We start from the raw sequence: 20,411 nt of genomic DNA, 5'->3' as shown, positions 1-20,411 counted from the left end.
TTCTTCTTAACTCCAAAACAGATTATGGCACTTTAGAACTTAACTTTTTAATAAAATTGCAATATACAATATTTATTCCCAGAGAAAAGGTTCTATAAAGATTTACTAATGTATTTTGCTGCAAAACTATGTAAGAAAACATAACTCATCTACTGGAGAACAGCTGGGGGCACATTTTGCTTTTTATCCTCAAACCACTGTTGGCGGCATAGAAGGCATGAGGCCCATAAAACACAAATTTGACATGCGTGCTTTGTATCAAAGATGCAAACGGGGAGAAAGAAAATTGGGAAAAGGAAACTAGTACTCCATCTGGTGTCTCAAAGGAAAATGTAAACTATTAATATTAAATATTTAATATTTACTCGACAATAAAAATTATTTTAGTCCTGGGCATAAAAAAATATACATTATGTATAAAACCACCGTACATTCCACTATAGAAGATTGATCACTGTGTCTTAATTGCCTGATATCATACTGTGTCCATAATCAAATCTGTCTAATGAATTTATTATATGTACATCTATACGTGACACATGCTATTATTTAATGGTGCAGATCATTGAGTAAGAACATTGTGAGGATGCAGCTATGCCATTTGTTGGAAGTCTAAAGCTGCCCAAGTTTTATGGAATATTTAAAAAGTAAAAACCTTAAAAGTAATTTCTTTACACTGACCTGTCTGTGCGATGATGGCGACTTTCTCGCTCTCCTCACGTCCCCACACGCTGCTTAGGCTGATTCTATATTCAGTGGTTGGCTGTAGATTGGCGAGTGTGTACTGAGTCTGATCATTAGCAATCACCACGCTATCCATCCTCCCTGTAGAGAATAAACCATAAAACCTATTATCTTTTGTCTTTTAATTCTCCATCGAGATGCAAAATTCCCTTTTGTCAATAAGGTTGTCTCTTGAAACATGTAAAAAAATCACATCATGATAGACATCTCTGTAGCCCCCCAAAGTGAAAAAAAAATCTGAAAAGCGCTGACATCTCTACTGTAGAAATGGTTTTAATGAGCTGTTCTGAACCTGCTTATTGTAAAAGTAAGAAAATTCTTCACTTGGGTGGCAAAATCTTTTTCTGTTCTCCTCTTTAAAAACTGCATAAAAGACACATATTATGGATTTCTATTCCACTAACACAAAACCGTAGAAGCTTCCACTTTTATTGAAGCCACAATTCTAACAGGCCTTTTACACTGACAGCGCGGCCGCGCTAGCAGTAAACCGCCACTAGATTTAGTGGCGCTTTAACGTTGTTTTAGAGGCACTTTTCGGCCGCTAGCGGGGGCGCTTTTAACCCCCCCTGCTAGCGGCCGAATAAAGGGTTAAAAGCGTCCGCAAAGGGCAACTGCTGAGGCGCTTTACAGGCGCTTCGGTGTCGCTGCCCATTGATTTCAAAGCACCCCAAAGATGCTGCTTGCAGGACTTCAGATGAGGCATTTTCCAGGCGCTTTACCAGCACTATTTTTAGCGCTAAAGCGCCTGAAAAAAAGCCTCCAGTGTGAAAGTGGTCTTAATGAATACGTTACCCCAAAATTTCATATTCCTGATAAGTGCCTTTTGTACCATGTACTTGTGTATTTTTGTATGTATTCCTTTGACCTCTTTCACACTCGGGCGCTTTGCAGGCGCTACAGCGCTAAAAATAGCGTCTGCAAAGCACCCTAAAAGAGCCGCTCCTCACACTCCAGTGTGAAAGCCCGAGGGCTTTCACACTGGAGCGGTGCGCTGGCAGTATGGTAAAAAAAAGTCCTGCTAGCAGGATCTTTGGAGCGGTGAAGGAGCGGTGTGTATACCGCTCCTCCACCGCTCCTGTCCATTGAAATGCATGAGGCAGTGCAGCTATACGGTCGGCAAAGTGCCGCTGCAGCAGTGCTTTGCGGTGGTTTTAACCCTTTCTCAGCTGCTAGCAGTGGGGTAAAACCGCCCTGCTAGCGGCCGAATACCGGTTTTAGCGCCATTTTACCACTGGCGCCCGCACCGCCTTATGCCATGTACACACGATCGGAATTCTCGTCAGAAAAAGCTCTGATGGTACCTCTCTAACCCCCTTATGCAACTGACAAACAGAAATGATGTGATCACCTATAAACAAGAAAAAATATTTATAATCTATCTATATATACTGTATATGTTTCCTCTGGGGAAGATTCCTCCATCCACCATGTTTGTGTGGATGGGGGAATTTGTCTATACACAGCCTAAGAATAATGATGGGTTCTTACTGAAATGACATCATAGTTTTCCTTTAAGCCTCATACACACTGCATGTTTTGCTATCTCCACTGGATTCCTTTCCTCCCGCAAGCCGTGTTTTGGCAGAAAAAAGTCTGGATGCCTATAAAAGCGTGTAATGCATTTAGACACATTTGGGTGCTTCAAGCGCTTGAGCATTAATTCATTTCATTGACCAGAATAATAATTTATTCTGGCCATTGAAATGAAATAACGCCAAAGCGCTAAACGCGCGTTTACAGGAGTCAAACCTTTTTATGCCAAAATGCTCCTGCTCCTGGTCATGCTGGTAGTGTTTTTTTTCCTGCATCTAAACATCCCTGCCTCTGACTTCTATATACACCTACACTATATTACTAAAAGTATTGGGACGCCTGCCTTTACACACACATGAACATTAATGGTATCCCAGTCTTAATCCGTAGGGTTCAATATTGTGTTAACCCACCCTTTCCAGCTATAGCAGCTACAACTCTTCGGGGAAGGCTGTCCACAAGGTTTAGTGTGTGTCTATAGGAATGTTTGACCATTCTTCCAGAAATGCATATGTGACGTCAGGCACTGATGTTGGACAAGAAGGCCTGGCTCACAGTCTCCACTCTAATTCATCTCAAAATTGTTTTATTGGGTTGAGGTCAGGCCAGTCAAGTTCCTCCACCTCAAACTCACTCATCCATATCTTTATGGGCCTTGCTTGTGCACTGGTCCAAATCATTTGGTGGAGGGGGGATTATGGTGTGGGGTTGCTTTTCAGAGGATGGGCTTGGCATCCTTCCAGTGAAGGGAACTGTTAAGGTGTTAGCATACCAAGACATTTTGGATAATTTCATGCTCCCAACTTTGTGGGAATAGTTTGGGGATGGCCCCTTCCTGTTCTAACATGACTGCACACTAGTGCACAAAGCAAGGTCTATAAAGGTCTATAAAGACTTGAATGAGTGCGTTTGGGGTGAGGGATCCTGACTGACCTGACCTCAACCCGATAGAACACCTTTGGGATGAATTAGAGCAGAGAGTGTGAGCCAGGCCTTCTCGTCCAATATCAGTGCCTGACCTCACAAATGCGCTTCTGGAAGAATGGTCAAACGTTCCCATAGACACACTAAACCTTGTGGACAGCCTTCCCAGAAGAGTTGAAGCTGTTATAGCTGCAAAGGGTGGCCAACTCAATATTGAACTCTACGGACTAAGATTGGGATGCCCTTAAATTAAATGTGTGTGTAAAGGCAGGAGTCCCGATACATGTGGTAATATAGTGTATATTTATATAAATGTTTTGGCTTTAATTTTTATTGGGTTGTTTTACATAGTAATTGTTCACATATACTTTAGGTTCTCTTCTGTAGTTCCAGTCTGATAACTACCCATCATCATTTAGATCTGAACTTCAGCTTTACCTTCAGCTTTGCACAGTTGTAAAGGCCCTTTTCTTTTACTGAAATTTCTTACTGCACGCCGTGAGATTGTCATACTGTGCATTAGAAGCTGGAGGAAGTGAGATAGAGCCTGCCCCATTTCCTGGGTGGAGGGTGTCCATTGTCATGTAGCTCTTTCTTCTCCAGCCTCGTTGTTCCTGGCCTGACCCTTTCAATCATTTGATTTTGGTTCTTTCAAACATGGTGGCTCAGCATCACATATGGGTGTTACTGAGGTGGGTCTGCATGCAAATGCAGTCTGCCTATGAACACCCACCCCTCCAGACTGACATCCACCCATCAAGCCACTCTGATACTTGCATAGCTCCTCCTAAGAACCAACTCGCTGCTTGCATCAGAGCTGGGGGCTCTTGGGAGGAGTCCCGAGACAAAGTCTTGCAACATTTTCAGAAAGCTTTGTACAGCCCCCTGCTGGCCCCTCTCACCAGTCATGATATGCCTGAATAGCATACACAGCTAAAATAATGTGTATAATTATAATACAATTTACATTATAGAAAATATTACACTACACATACAGACCAACATACATACATTACAGTACTTTAAGCCTATGATAATAACTCCCTACTGAGGTCATTATTAGACATGTGCATTCGTTTTAGTCCGAATGCATTTTCGTCCGAATTTCAGCTATTTTCGTTTTCGTTTTGACAAACGATAACGAAAGCACAGAATCCGAAAAACGAAAAATCCGACATAAATAAATGCTTTATTTTCGTTTTCGTTGTTACAACAGTTCGATATAGAATAGGAGTTTCGACGTGACTCTGACAATAACAATCTGTGTCTATAGAACCTGTGGTCGAATGTGCCTAACCTTACCTCTATTAGTCCAATCTTATATAGAGAAAATATTCGACAGAGAAAAAAGATTTGACAGAGAGAAAAGATTCTGCATGTTACTGTCCTAAAAAGTGTATCAATGCAAAAAAATACGTTTTAAAAACTGCAGTTTTTTCGGGAGCAGTGATTTTAATAATGATTAAAAGTAAAACAATAAAAGTGTAATATTCCTTTAAATTTCGTAGGGGGGGGGGGGCTGTCTATAGTATGCCTGTGAAGGGGCGCATGTTTCTGGTGCTTAGAACTGTCCCTGCACAAAGTGTCATTTATGCAGGAAAAAAAGTCCTTTAAAATCACTCGCAGCTATTATGAATTGTCGGCTCCGTAATACAGAGAACACTCATTGAAAGTCATTGATAAAAAAAAATCAATAAATAAATAAAAAAGTGTGGGGGTCCCCCAAATTCAATTACCAGGCCCTTCAGGTCTGGTATGGATATTAAGGGGAACCCTGCATCAAATTAAAAAAAAAATTGACGTGGGGTTTCCCCTAAATATCCATACCAGACCCTTCAGGTCTGGTATGGATATTAACGGGAACCCTGCGTCAAATTAAAAAAAAATTGATGTGGGGGTCCCCCTAAAAATCCATACCAGACCCTTTATCCGAGCACGCAACCTGGCAGGCCGCAGGCCACATGCCCTCAACATTGGGAGGATGCTTTGGGGGTCTGTGACCCCTCAAAGCACCTTGTCCCCATGTTGATGCGGAGAAGGGCCTCATCCCCACAACCCTGGCCGGTGGTTGTGGGGGTGTGCGAACAAGGGGACCCCCAAATCCCGGCCCCCCCTGTTTGAAATGGTAAGGGGGTACAAAAGCACCCCTACCATTTCACAAAAAAGTTACATCAGAGGGGGGTGGGGTCACCCATACGTCACGGGGAAGCCCAGGTTTCCCCTTGCGTCAGAGGGGGGTGGGGTCAGGTGACGGGTGGCCCCGCCCTCCGCATATAACAAACGTCAGGCCGCCGGAATCCCTGCAGTGTCTTCTCCGTGGAGACAGAAGATGGATGGATTCGCTGCGCTGATTCAGATGAGCCATCGCTGGACCCCGGAGAGATGATCATCCCTCGCTGGATAGCAAGAATGGATTACCACCGCTGGAATCTTTTTTTAATTTTTAATAAAGGAATTTTTCAAAAGTGTGTTTGTGTTATTTAATAATTTTTTACACTTTCTTTGTGAAATGGTAGGGGTACTTTTGTACCCCCTTACCATTTCAAACATGGAGGGGCCGGGATCTGGGGGTCCCCTTGTTAAAGGGGGCTTCCAGATTCTGATAAGCCCCCCTTCCGCAGACCCCCACAACCACCGGCCAGGGTTGTGTGGATGAGGCCCCTCTCTGCATTAACATGGGGACAAGGTGCTTTGAGGGGTCACAGACCCCCAAAGCATCCTCCCAATGTTGAGGGCATGTGGCCTGGTACGGTTCAGGAGGGGGGGGGGGCGCTCTCTCGTCCCCCCCTTTTTTCCTGTGGCCTGCCAGGTTGCGTGCTCGGATTTTTTTTTTTTTTTCTTTTTTTATCAATGACTTTCAATGAGTGTTCTCTGTATTACGGAGCCGACAATTCATAATAGCTGCGAGTGATTTTAAAGGACTTTTTTTCCTGCATAAATGACACTTTGTGCAGGGACAGTTCTAAGCACTAGAAACATGCGCCCCTTCACAGGCATACTATAGACACCCCCCCCCCCCCCTACGAAATTGAAAGGAATATTACACTTTTATTGTTTCACTTTAATCATTATTAAAATCACTGCTCCCGAAAAAACTGGAGTTTTTAAAACTTTTTTTTGCATTGATACATGTCCACTGGGGCAGGACCCGGGTCCCCAAACACTTTTTAGGACAGTAACTTGCATATTAGCCTTTAAAATTAGCACTTTAGATTTTGAACGTTGGAGTCCCATAGACTTTAATAGGGTTCTAAAGTTCACGCGAAGTATGCTATATACTAGCTCAGTTGAATCTTCTTTATACATTCAACAGACACCATAAGCCTTCAAAGACAGATTCGACCGTAATTCATGTGGATTTTCGGACGAATGCAATTTTTGAACGAAAAACTAAATAAATAAAAACGAATTTCGGGAGTAACTAAATAAATAAATTTTTCGGATGAAAACGAAATTCCGAAACGAAATATTTTACTCTGCACATGTCTAGTCATTATCATGTGATTAAGTCTTTACTCTTATAGTTTCCTGTGACCAAAGAATATTTCCTCGGTGGATATGATCATTACAGTAGGTTCTCGAATTATTCATTTCTTCCATCCTAAACAATTTTTGATATAGTGGAAAAAACACTAAGTCTTGAAGAGCAAGCTAAGAGTTCCCACTGGCATTTCATTACCTTTAGTAGATTGGTAAGACAGTCGATAATGGTGGAGCGAGGAAGGAGGTGGTCTCCAAATTACTGTCATTGAGTCTTCTGTTACATTTATCACAGATACATCCATAGGTGGTGCCACTCCTACATAGAAAACAAGTAAGAAAAGGAAATGCAGTACATTAATGGAAATTGCGAAAAATTAAACCTAGTCACTCAAGAATATAAATTAGGGGTTCAGTCTACCTAGAATGTATTTTTCTATTTTTGGTAGATGTGGGTAAACTGCCTTACAGTTTCACATTTCTATTAAAGCAGAGTTCCACCCAAAAGTGGAACTTCTACTGTCTCCTCCCCCCCTTCCAGTGCCACATTTGGCACCTTTCAGGGGGGAGGGGGGAACGGATACCTGTTTCTTACTAAAGGTCAGCAGTTTTACAGTACTATTTTTCTTTTAGCCCTTTCGATCAGATAACCCCAATGTTTGTGTTTTGTTACATTCATTATGTTTTTGCTTGTATAGATTTGCTGTTTATGTTTTTGTTTTGTTATGTTAATTATGTCCATACTGTTGGTGTATGTTTGTTTTGTATGTTAGTTCATGTGCACCTCTCCGAATATACTCTTGTTTCACCATCCTCCCATTGTCTGCACCTCTCCCCTTCCCCTCATGGGAGGAACCCGTAGGGGATTGGGTGATGGGGATGGTGGACTGGGGGGGAGGGAAGTAGGGTGATATGGTTTGGAGTGAAAAGTTCTATATTTGATATATTTGGTTGTATCATTTTGGTTAGTTTATTTGAGATTAACTTGACATGGCTTTTTTAAATGAAGTACTAATTTCATGGAATGTAAGGGGTCTTGGTAGCCCTTCTACGCGGCAAGCAGTGTTTACTTCACCCTGGGAGATTTACACCCTTGATAATATGCCTTCAGAAAACGTATTTAAATGCTGAGACATTACAAATTTTTAAAACTAAACCAATTTAATACTCAGTATCATTCTACATATACAACATACACTAGAGAAGTGTCTATACTTATATCTAATGGACTGGATTTTACATGTAGACAAATTAAGGAGGAGAGTAAAGGTCGATTTTTTTTTTTTGTACTGTACAATATTAGGTCGCTTATGATTGTGATTGGAAATATATATATCCCTTCGCCATATTCAATGGTTTATATCTGATGAAATAGTGTATGTCTATTGTTAGTGATTTTAATAATTATATGGATTCTGCAATAGGTAAATATAAAAAACATCGGGGCCTATGGCCTTTGCTAGATATATAGCGGAATTGGGATTGATAGATCTCTGGAGACACTGTAATCCAACAAATAGGCAATTTTCATGTTTTTCTAGTAGTTATAAAACCTTCTCTAGAATAGATTTAGAGCTGGGAACATATTCCATGCTATCATGTCTTTGTGATATTAGATATGAGGCTAGGGGTATCTCAGATCATTCCCCTATAATATTAAATTTTTCTTTCAGGACTAATCTAGGATACACGCTACGGAAGGTGAATCCATATTGGTTTTCACTCTTTTCTTCATCTGAAGGAATTATGATTAAATTAATTACTTATCAGAATATAAATAGAACTTCGGTCTCACTTTTAATATATTGGGATGCAATGAAAGCGTATCTTCGAGGCCTCCTCATTGCGCAGATATCAAAAATTAAAAAACAATCTAGGCAGTGGGGAAAAAACCCTCACTGATAATATGATGAAAGCCGAGTCTTTATATATAATTAATCCAAATGAAGACAAAAAAAGAATGGCTCCACAGTCAACTATATTATGCAGCAGTGGCTAAGAAGAAGGCAGAAAATAAAAGATTTTTTCTACAACAACCATATTTTGAGGAGGGAGAGGGACAGGACATCTATTGGCAACTATTGGAAAAGCTCAGTGACCGGTGATGTATCAAATAGTGTCCCCCATCAGATAGTGTCCGCCCTGTACTGCACTTGCACAATATGGAGGACAAGGAGAAGCCGGACATCTCCAAAGATAAACGGCGCTAGCGCAGTGAGTCCAGGTTCAAGCCCCACCATCCAAGTGGACATAGAGTTAGAATAAAAAATAGCCGAGCAAATCGAGGCCGTGCCCGAAGCGTGGGGAGCGAAGCAAGCCCGTGAGGGGCCCTGTTACTATGAGCAACTGTATGTCCACTTGGATGGTGGGGCTTCAACCTGAACTCACTGCACAGGTGCCGTTCTTTTTCTGAGACTTTTGGAGTCTCCTTGTCCTCCGTACTGCGCAAGCGCTGCGCCTGTGCAGTACGGGGGGAAACTATTCGATAGGTGGACACTTTTTGTCAGAACACCGGCATCAAATATAACTGAAATACAATATTTTTCAAATAAGAGAGTTGATACTACCCCAGAGATATTAGAGGTATTCAGGGAATATTACCAGGCATTATACAAGAGTAGGGTATCCTATTCAGAGGAGTCCTTGAATAGATTTTTTGATGCTATTGAATTACCAAATATCTCAGAGGATAAAAGGGTGGCTTTGGAGGGCCCATTAACATTAGATGAGCTACAAAAAGCAGCATTTAACTTACCTAATAATAAAGCACCAGGACCAGGTGGTCTACCGGGGGAACTACAGAGGTGTGTTGTTATCTGAATTGCTCAATGTTTTTAATTGCGCCATGGAGGTGGGCTCTCTACCCCCTCCTTTGAATGAAGCAATAATTATTGTGCTATTGAAACCTGATAACGACCCAAGTAACCCTGACTCATAGCTCCCAATATCTTTGCTAACGTCAGATATCAAGCTGCTGGCAAAGATACTGGTGACCAGGCTATCAACATATACTTCCAAACTAATCCATTGTGATCAATCAGGATTTATTCCTAATAGATCCACAGCAAATAATATTAGATGGCTATTTTTTAATTTACAATTCCCAACAGATAACATGGGAAATAGAGCTATAATGTCACTCTATGCAACTAAAGCATTTGACAGTATAGAGTGGGTCTTTCTGTGGAATTGCTTAAAACAATATGAGTTTGGCCCCAGATTTACGAAATGGATACAACTTTTGTATGACTTCCCATGTGCAAGGGTACAGGTGAATGAATGTGTTTTGGCCCCTTTCGTGTTGGCCAGAGGGATGAGGCAGGGATGTCCCCTATCCCCGCTTCTTTTTGCCATTGTACCATTGGCCGAGGATATTCGCTCATCTACAGATATTGTGGGATTCCGTAGATCTACAGGTGAAGATAAGATAGCACTCTATGCAGATGATGCTCCAGTGTTCTTGGGGGATACGGGTCCATCCATGTCTGCTGTCATGTCCTTGATATATTTGTATGGATCCTTTTCGGATTTAATATTAACTGGGACAAATATGTAATGCTGAGCAAGAGGGACATCTGCACCAGACTCATCAGATGTCCCTGGCTACATCATTTAAATACTTGGGAGTGATAATTACACTGAATGTTACAGAATATACAGATAGGAATATACTCCCTCTTATTGTTAAATGTAGACAACTGAGTAAAACATGGGGCAAATTTCCATTGTCCGTGTTAGTGAGGGTGAATCTGGTGAAGATGGTGTGGATGCCCCAGTTGTTATATGTATTGCGTAATTGCTCCATATGGTCGACTTTATGATTATTTAGAACCATTGATTCAGTTTTTAGGGATTTTGTGTGGAGGGGAGGAAAACCTAGAATTAGATTAGAAATATTACAACAGCTTATTAATAAGGGGGGGGTTACGATACCTAATGCAAGATTATATTTTATTGCAACACATTTACAAAAGTGGCATGGTTGGGAAGTAGTGGACATGGAGGACCCTATACAAAAGATAATAGCATCTCATTTTAAAAAATACCCTTTAGTTCAACTAATAGTAGCTCACCACTTTCTTAATAAAAAAATGTTCCCTACTTTCTACTTGATTCACAGAGTATGGGGAGCAGTACGAAATATTACTCAACATAAGGGATATATGAAATATATACACATATGGGATAACTACTGCCTTTATGAATTAATTAAACCTTCTGAATTCTCAGACTGGAAAAGGCAAGCATAATATTTCTTTATCAGAGATATGAAGGGGATGTCTTACTTCCTTTTAATATAGTAAAAGACCGCTTATCAGTTAACGAACAATAATTTCTATCAATAACTTCAAATACGTCATCCACTACAAGTTCAAAGTTCAAAAATCCAACTACAGTATGCAGTATAAACACTCTAAATTATTAGCAAAGTACGAAACGAGGATAATTAGGCATTCTTTATTCTAATTTACAAATAATGGAGAACACTGAAAAACATAAAAAGAGTCTTGCTCGGTGGCAAGCAGACATAGAGGACTTAAATGAGGAGGAATGGACACATGCTCTGGAAACACTTCCTAGGACATCTCTTTCACCCTCCCAAAGGTTATCTCAGCTTTTTATTATACATAGAGCTCATTACACTCCATAAAAACTCTATGCTTGGGGAAAATATATAACACAGGTATGCCCACGATGCTCTTATGGCTCTCTTATTCACATGCTGTGGCGATGTCCAAAGCTTCATCGATATTGGGAACAAAGTATTTACAACTTTAAACCTATCATGTTCCACTGAGATAATGGGGATGCCCAAACTTGTAATATTAGGTAAAATACCTGATGGAGCATTACCAGTAGAGATGCACACTATGTGGATAATATCTCTATATTTAGCATGTAAAGTAATTCTACAAAAATGAATATTAGTTGACCCACCAACCCATAAACGATGGGTTGAGGAACTTAACTATACACTTAAAAAAAATAAAAATTAACATATAAGCATAGAGGTACACCGCAAGTGTTTGGTAAAATATGGTCATGTTGGATAGAACCTAGTAATGGACTATATGACAGTCTAATCAGTAGAGAGGAGTGAAGGTAGAGGAGACAGAAGGGAGCAAAGAGCTGAGGCAGAAGAGCGAGGAGTAGAAGAACGTAAAAGAAAGATACTTTGATACTGAATGGAGGAAGCTGCCATAGTCTAATGAATGACATTTAGGGAGTCTAATCAGATCTGTAGAATGTATTTATGTTCCTATCATGCTTTTATTTTCTTTTTTTAATATATTAAGTTACTTTGGTCTGTGAGGTGCATGGCTGTTTGGTTTATGTGTTTTCTTATTTAATTATACTATATGGATTAACCTGATTTATTATTTGTTTGTATGTATTATAATAAAAATAAAAAACATTATTTGATTGCAAAAAAAAGAGATCAGCAGCTACAGTATGATATGATATTGATATGTGTAATCAAATTGAAGCCAAGATCTACCACACACAACTACTATATACTGCTGATAAGAAAGGGTATTTAGCAGTTTATATTTACTAAAATAATTGCATTTCTATGTTCTGTGTATCTGGGAGACCAGATATAACGAATGCAGGGTCCTGGGTTTAATAACACTTTAATATTTGTCTTTTGTTTTGTTTGTTTGTCTATGCTGGGGGGGGGGGGGGGGTATATAACGGGTAAACTTGTGACAAGATAACTTTGTACCTAGTTCTTTCTTGTAATGTTTCTTTTTGTGCACTTTAGCGTAAACTATGGAAATATAAGAATGTATAATATTGTATGGAGATGTTGAAGTTTACAATAAAAAGGGAAAAAAATTGATTAAAAAAACACTTTAATCTAGTAGGATTTATATAAATACAATTATATATAAAAAATGAGGCAGACTTAATGGACCACTTGGTCTTTTTTGTGAGTGGGTCACAAGGCATGGTGGGTGTAGAGCAAGTTGGATTTATGGCCTCCCAACACTTCTTGAATGCAAAGAGATTTAGTGTTTCTTAAACAGAACTGTGGAAGAGAGGGTTAGGGACAGGACACCCTTTAGTAGTTGTAATGTTAATTGGCAGACTCTGAGACCTCTATAGGCAGACAGCCATGCAGGGATGTCCCCTATCCCCGCTTCTTTTTGCTCTGGCCATTGTACCATACCACATCTGAATGAGTAGGACCACTGTCTCCTATGGCAACACTCTTGTAACAGTTTCTAACAAAGACTGCAATGAACTCCTTCACTTCTCCTATTGTAGAACTTCACTCCGCTGAGCTCCCAGTCTTTCACTAGACTAATGCCCCGTACACACGAGCGGACTTTTCAACATCCAAAGTCCGAAGGACCGAGTCCGTCAGACTATCCGATCGTGTGTGGGCTGCAACGGACTTTTGATTCGCCAAAGTCTGACGGACTTTAGAAATGAAGCATGCTTCAAATTTTCCCGAAGGAACTCCGCCGGACCCGGTCCCCTTCGAAAACTCCGCTCGTGTGTATGCTACTCCGACGGACTAAAACCGACGCTAGGGCAGCTATTGGCTACTGGCTATGAACTTCCTTATTCGAGTCGGGTCGTACGTCATCACGTTCGAATCCGTCGGAGTTTAGTGTGATCGTGTGTGGCCAAGTCCGTTCGGCCGAAAAGTCTGTCAGAACTCCGTCGGAACTCCGGCGGAACTCCGGCGGAACTCCTTTGGAAGTCTGTCGGACATAAGTCCTCTCGTGTGTACGGGGCATAACAGATCCTCTTGCCACTGGGTCTCCTGAGCTCTTTCAATCTTCTCACCCAGTATCTTCCTCAAGAGTCACCCCGCGTCCCTGCTGGGACCCTAGCTTAGCACTCCTCAAGCGTCACCCTGCTGGCCTGCTTGGTCCCTGGCTTGGCACACAATAATGCTCTTCAAACCTCACCTCCACTGGCTGGGTCCCTGGCTTGGCACTTGCTGATGCTTTTCCACTTAATCACCTTCCCCTGGTGGTGAGAATACTGATCAGGTGCTTGCTTCAGCTACTCACAGTGGTCTCTGGTAGCAAGGTGGATGATCCCTTAGTGGTGACAGCTTCCCCTCTACCTCTGATCACAGCTGGTGGGCTGGCAGAACCGGCAGAACCGTCTCTCAGGCCGGCAGAACCGTTGCTTTTGGTTGGACTGCAAGCCGCAATCCCAACCCTACACTGCTCTCTTGCTTCTGGATAGGCCCTTAGACAGCCTAGCAGCCAGATGTCCCTTGGATAGGCCAAAGGCTTATGGCCTAGCAACCCGGAGCATTACAACACACGTCTACCCAGATGGCCAGTGGCACAGAATCCTGATCACCTGACCTCACTCAAATAAAAAGGTTCTCCCAGCAGGCCAAGGAATCCAAGAAAATCCTTGTCCATTGGCTGAGACACCCCATTCATTACTAGTCTGTCCTTGCAATGTCCTTGTCTTGTCTAATGCCACCAGTTACCCAGCCACCTAGCGACAGAAGAGAGAAATGCAGCAATTTCAGCATTAGGGTGAAATCAATTGACCTCCTGACAATTAGCCAAGGCAACTATTATTTGGCAGATAAATTTAATAGCAACCCTGCCTAAACACCAGGTTGCTACATAACACTAAAACTTCTTAATATGCATACCTTAATGAAGAAACTAAAATAGCTCTGTGGTGGACCATTCATTTTGGAACAGATTCTAAGGAATGTAGTAAATCAATAATACCTTTTTCTTGAATTTAAAAACAATTTTAAACCAGCTCACCTGTAGTTACTGTGCCTTCTACCAGCTCCGCTCTTAATGTCCCATGTATGGGCAGGAGGGTGACCAGGTACTCTGTGCTGGGTAACAGATCAATGAGACGGGTTTGCCTGACTGAGGCATCAAGTGAGAGTTCTAATGGTTCATCACCCCCGATGGGGGTATAACTCAGGATGAAGCGGTCAGCTGGAGGAGATGGGTCTGTCCACGAGACATTCACACTGTATGCTGTTATACCAGAAAAATAAAGCTGCGTGATGGGCCGAAAGCCTGTAGATTTTGGAGAATGAAAAAAAAAATTTTTTTCATGAGCAGTTCCATCAAAAGCTTATTGCTGCAAATGAGCTAATTTAATAACATAGTACACAATATTGATACTTCACAGGCACCAGTGACTTGAATTATCTACTGGCTTCTTATACCTCTCCAGGACTTCATTGGCAAGATTTTGCTTCCACAGATGCCAACTCAGTCCTTATTTCCCTCCTAAACTAATCAAACAAGCAAGGGTACCTCACTACTGGCAGTGCATTCTTCTTAACATGTGTAACGGGTTGTAGCATCTGCAGAGCCTCGGGTGCAGACAATTTGCCATCAAAGTACCTTCACAATATAAGAAGCAGATGCGATATTTAGCTTCAAATACAAAGTACTGGTGCAGTGTTCTGCATCTGCACAGTGACTTCTAACGCTGGCCAAGGAAAGACCAACTGTTTGGCATGTTCAATAGTATGCAACACTGGGTTTGTCTCCAAATGAAGATGGTGCGAAAAAAATGGCACAAAGTTTTCAAATATTATCTACTTTTTTAACTATTTAGTGCAACTTTACAGATAAAAAATAATCATATTTAGGTTGGTCACATACATTTCAAGGATTATACATTTTTACCTGTTGTTGGTCTATTGGTCTGAAATTAATTCACAAAATTAGTGAAGACTGACCTATATAGAGGTGCAAATTATGTAAAGTGATTATAAATGTTTGGGAGAAATAAAAGAACAGAAGGAGCTGAAAGCAATTTCACTGCAGTATGGATTATGATTTGTGAACTATGCCTTGTTTTTAATAACTGAATATTGGGAAACTTAGCTTGGGCCTGTTATGGAAAAAAACATTTACTGGGAATAATATCCTTACATGAATCAAATGAGTATGCCAACATACCTTCGCCACATAGTTTAAATGTACTGCAGAGAGTTTTGTGCACAATATCTTGCACAATACTGGGCTTGTGTAGTATCTTTTAACCTCGCTGGCGGTACGATTATTTCAGATTTTAGGTGCTTAAAGCGGTACAATTATTTTGCATGATAATTTGACGTCTTGTACTGTAGACCTGTAATTCTTAGGAATAACTCACTTAAATCTGTCCAAACCAGAGTCTAGCAGACATCCCGGGTATGATAAAGTTTGACAAATGAAATTATAAATTATAATATAATAAATAACTATAAATAATTATACCAAATAATAATATAACAATAATAAAAATTATTCAATAATGTAATCAAATCAAAAACACTGAAATTTGCTCAGTTGCAGAATTGTCACTGTCATTACTTTTCGGTATTTGATGACGAATCTCCCCACAAATCGCTATCCCTCAATTCTGCGAGTGATTCCAATTTATTATCGCTGTTTTCTAGCTGGTCTAAAATCATTTTTGATGTAAAGGGACAGTTTTGGTTGCTATGGACAATCTCCAGTTTCCAGGCATAAAGAACAGTTTTTATATTATAAAACTGCATGCAGGACACTGGGCAGACCACTAGGGACAAAGGGGATGTGAAATAATTACATACAGCAATGTAATCTGTAAGATTACATTATTCTGTATGTAATGTGTGTGTTTCACTTTTTGAATTTGGCGCTGTTCTCCGTCCCCGTGCATTGCAATGCTCGCAGGGAACGGAGATTGGCTCCGTGATAGATCGAGCAGAGCACAGCTCGCTCGTACAGCGGGGGGACATCGCTGGATCCAGGGGACAAGGTAAGTAAACTCTCCCTGGATTCAGCGATGCAAACCCGAGTCTGGCTCGGGGTTACCGCTTTTGGTATAAAATTTCCACCCCGAGCCAGACTCGGGAATACCGCCAGGGGGGTTAAAGGAATTGCCAAAGGAAGGAGGGCATTGCCTTTTTTAATCAAAAACATTTAGAATTGTTTACAAAATGATTTCAAGTACCCACACCTGTACACATAAAGTCTTGTTGACCATATCTGACATTAAAGCGTATGGGAAGCCTAAAAACATTATTTTTTAGCTTTGAAGACAGCAGGGTAGTGTTCAAACCCTTCCTAATTTTTATTACTATCCAAACCAGAGAGGTTATCTCTCATTTACTATCCTAACAACAGTTTCACAAGACAGAAAGTGAGGAAAAATCTCCTACAGCAACACAGATCTAAATCAGGTAGAGCAAGAATAGAACCCCCATCAGCCTGTCAGATGTTCATTCACTTCCTCTCTATTGAAACTGTTGTCACTATTACAGTACATTATCGAAAAAGTCTCAACCAGAGCTTTGGAGAACAGTAAAAACCCAACCGGGCTTCCCATCTTTTCCACGCTAAATCTAAAACAAAATTTTAACTGGGCAGATAAAGTTAATCTCCTGGCCGGCAGTTGAATGGGGCTGGGAATGCATCATTAGTTGTTAGTATGCCAGTAGCCATTTGAATCCTAACAATTACCTAGACATGAGCAGTAAGCTGTCACATGCATGACAGCATACCAGAACATACATTACATGCATCACTCTGAGCACTGGTGTCCCTCTGTACACCTACTAAGACTTTGTCCTAGTTACCAAAAGTTTACTAGTCAATGAACTGGCAATAATTATTTCTGAATTTGCCATAGCAATTAGCAACACATTTTTAAATTGGTGCAATTAGGAACCCCTGGAATCTATGCTGGTTCAGTCAATACCAAAGATTTTGTGCCCCAGAATATAAAAAGGAGGTGCCATTACTGAGAGCTAAGTAAGCATATGGGTGCTTCTGGTGGTGATATTGTTTGTTTAAGTGAAGCTTTACTTTATAGCCACCTCCACCCAAGGCCAATATTTCAGTTTTTTGGAGTATTTGGCAAACTGAATCACTGAATCATATCTCTAAAGAATTCTGGTCCTGAGATATCTCCAGCTACATTCCAAGTACTGTGATGGTCACTATATTGTCAGATGAAGGTGTCATACTCCATTGGTGGATTCTCCAAAAAGCAGAACAGAAAATAAATTAGGGAGCCCATCAATAAAATGACACCTTAATTATAGCCTCATGAGTGGGGGCAAAGACACAAGTAGGGCAAAACAACAGGTTCATTTTACCAATCCTCTCCCCAGCATCATCTTTCCTTTGCTTTCCTGCCTCCAAGTGTTGGAGAAGCCACGCGGTGCAATCTACAAGACTCTCCCAATGTAACAACATTAATACTAGGTAACTGGCCTAGCATGATGAACCACATGCTTCTCTGTAGCTAGAGGTACAGAGTATGTTCTTCACTCGCTGCAGCCTAATATAACGGGGAATGCTGGAAGGATGTGCTGTTGGATGAAGGGATACATCTACACAAGCAAAGCACAGATTTGCTTTAAAGAGGAATTTCAAGTATCAATATTTTATTCATAGTTACAGCTTGGACCAATGTAACTATATATACCAGACCTGGCCAATCCTCCTGGGACTGGAAATCACAAAGTAGATACCGCTATTTCAGTGAACTCCACTTTCTTCTGGATCCTGTGTGCTTGAGCAGTTGGCCTGCTTTCTGAGCATCAGATGTTGACATTTCGGCATGGACAATTGGCATGGGCAGTGACATCATGCTCTCTGCCTCTTCCAGAGAACATTTTCCATTCATTCAGAATTCTGAATGACGCCCATGCTGAGTTGCCAATCTTCTGTGTTCAGAATGCATCAGGCCAGCTGCTCAGCATGGGACTGAAAAACGGGATCTCAAAACACATGACGATCACTGAAGTAGCGGTGTCTACTTTAGCAATATACAGTTTCCATGGACATTGACCAGTTATTGTATGTGCATAGTTATATTGGTCATAGCTGGGCCAGTGTAACTATGTATAAAATATTTAAACCCGGAAATTCCACTATAAATATCTGTTTTTTGGGGTCAACATAAGTAGAGGAAAGCAATTAAAGAGCAATGTAAAAAAACCTAGGCTGTGTCAAAAGGATAGAGAAAATAGAGCTGAATTTGTTTCATCTGCGTGTACAATTTGCATATTGTCTAGAAATGGCAGTAACAATTTAAGTCTAAAACATTGTTTTCACTTGTAAAGGGGATAATTAATTGATACAGTGCAATGCAAGGCCGGCCATTGTCTCAACATAATGAATAGTCTTCTATAAATAATTTGCTTTACTTATTTTATTGCTACAAAAATGCAGTGATATTTAAGTACAATTTATGACCTAATTTGTTTTGCACTGAGGTGGTTGTAAAACAAATCTCAGATGCACTAACCAGGTTGTATGTGGGAGTAGGCAGAACAATAATATTAATAACACCAAATCTAGTCTGCAGGATTAAGGTTCAGTGTTGGAGCTGGAAGTAAATGCAGGGGCTATGATAATATCAAACAGCAGACTATAAAACACAGAAGAAATATAGCTGTACCTGTGAAAGCATCCACAGTTGTCTCTCGGCTCTGCTGTCTCCCCCTCTCTGCGATTATTGTAATGGTATATTCTGTTCCTGCATCCAGGTCGGTGAGATCGTACTGGGTGATTTCAGGGGGGACTGTGATTTCGGAGGCCATACCAGAAGATGGTGTAAAAGAGATGCGGTAATGGTCAATGGGGCCCTGAGCTTTGGTCCACACTAAGGAGATGGTCTTGTCTGTAGATCCAGCGACCATTAGATCACTTGGGCTGTCCAACTCTAAAAGAAAACACAAAGACATTGATATCTCACCAGGATAGAGATTACCATTGTGCAACTGCCAGACCCTCAGTGGCTCTTTCCTTATTTCATATTATATGTGACACCTTCACATATATAACAAATAAATAATTACCTTTTTCTATGGGGAAAAGTTGAGTGAGGCCGCGTACACACGGGCGGATTGTTCGCCCAACTTTGTTCGTCAAACAATCCGACAAACAGTCCGCTCAAAATTTGCATGAACGGACTTGACCACACACGATGAACGAACAGTCCGCTGAAAGCGTGCGCAATGACGTGAACGGCACGTACGACGGGACGAGAAATTCGACGTCCAATACACTGCAATGCAACCTTCGCCGTGTAAATCCTTTCTGAGCATGCGCGAAACTTAGTTTGTCGAACAAGCCTACACACGAGCGGACTGTCCGCTGAAACCAAGTTTCAGCGGACTGTCTTACGGAAATTCCGAAAAACTTTGTTCGACAGACTGTCCGCTGAAACTGTCCGCTGAAGCCCACACACGAGCGGACTGTCCGCTGAAACACTGTTCAGCGGACTGTCCGCTGAAACACTGTTCAGCGGACAAAGTTGGGCGAACAGTCCGCCCGTGTGTACGCGGCCTAATAGTTCAGCTGAAATCCATCATCAATTGATAATCTTCTAATAGGACTTGACTTAAGCACTGATTTGGGTGGAGGGCTTTTGTATTGCCTTAGCGGGTACTGACTGGTACGCCCCTCCGTGATATATAATCAAGCCCCTACTGGCTTGATTATAAGCCTTGTGGTCAATCCAGCAGTGATGAAACCTGTCAAGGAGAGGGGGTCCCTGGGTGGGGACAATGTACATGCAACTATATGTTTAAAGCTTTAAGAAAGAGCTTTTGGAAGAATTGGAAATCAGTGTTCAGCTTCCACCTACAAATGTCCAGAGATGGTAAGCTAAGACAAGCTTCTTAAAGTGGTTGTAAATCTCTGGCATGAAATATAAACAAAGCACAAAAACAAAGCATATCCCTCTATAGTGTTAACTTGTCTTAGTCCAGAGCACTAAGT

At 41.1% G+C, this 20,411-nt stretch overlaps 1 protein-coding gene across 3 annotated transcripts in view; it reads right to left on the bottom strand.

Moving 5' to 3' along the window:
- The window catches only part of TNR (tenascin R), an 835,808-nt gene that overhangs the window by 103,948 nt on the left and 711,449 nt on the right, over positions 1 to 20,411 (bottom strand). For all 3 annotated transcript variants that reach the window (XM_077453200.1, XM_077453202.1, XM_077453201.1), the window contains 4 exons: positions 19,087 to 19,350; positions 14,445 to 14,711; positions 6,884 to 7,003; positions 682 to 825 (listed from right to left, as the gene is read on the bottom strand). In XM_077453200.1, the coding sequence (XP_077309326.1) occupies positions 682 to 825; positions 6,884 to 7,003; positions 14,445 to 14,711; positions 19,087 to 19,350 (795 nt within the window). The remainder of the gene's footprint in view (positions 1 to 681; positions 826 to 6,883; positions 7,004 to 14,444; positions 14,712 to 19,086; positions 19,351 to 20,411) is intronic.

The sequence above is a fragment of the Lithobates pipiens genome, unplaced genomic scaffold (genome assembly GCF_037356315.1).
Source record: "Lithobates pipiens isolate NorthernLeopardFrog02 unplaced genomic scaffold, aLitPip1_a1.2 Scaffold_23, whole genome shotgun sequence".
In the NCBI taxonomy this organism is placed as follows: domain Eukaryota; kingdom Metazoa; phylum Chordata; class Amphibia; order Anura; family Ranidae; genus Lithobates; species Lithobates pipiens.
The sequence above is the reverse complement of the archived record's forward strand: the minus strand, read 5'-3'. Positions and strand labels throughout refer to the sequence as shown.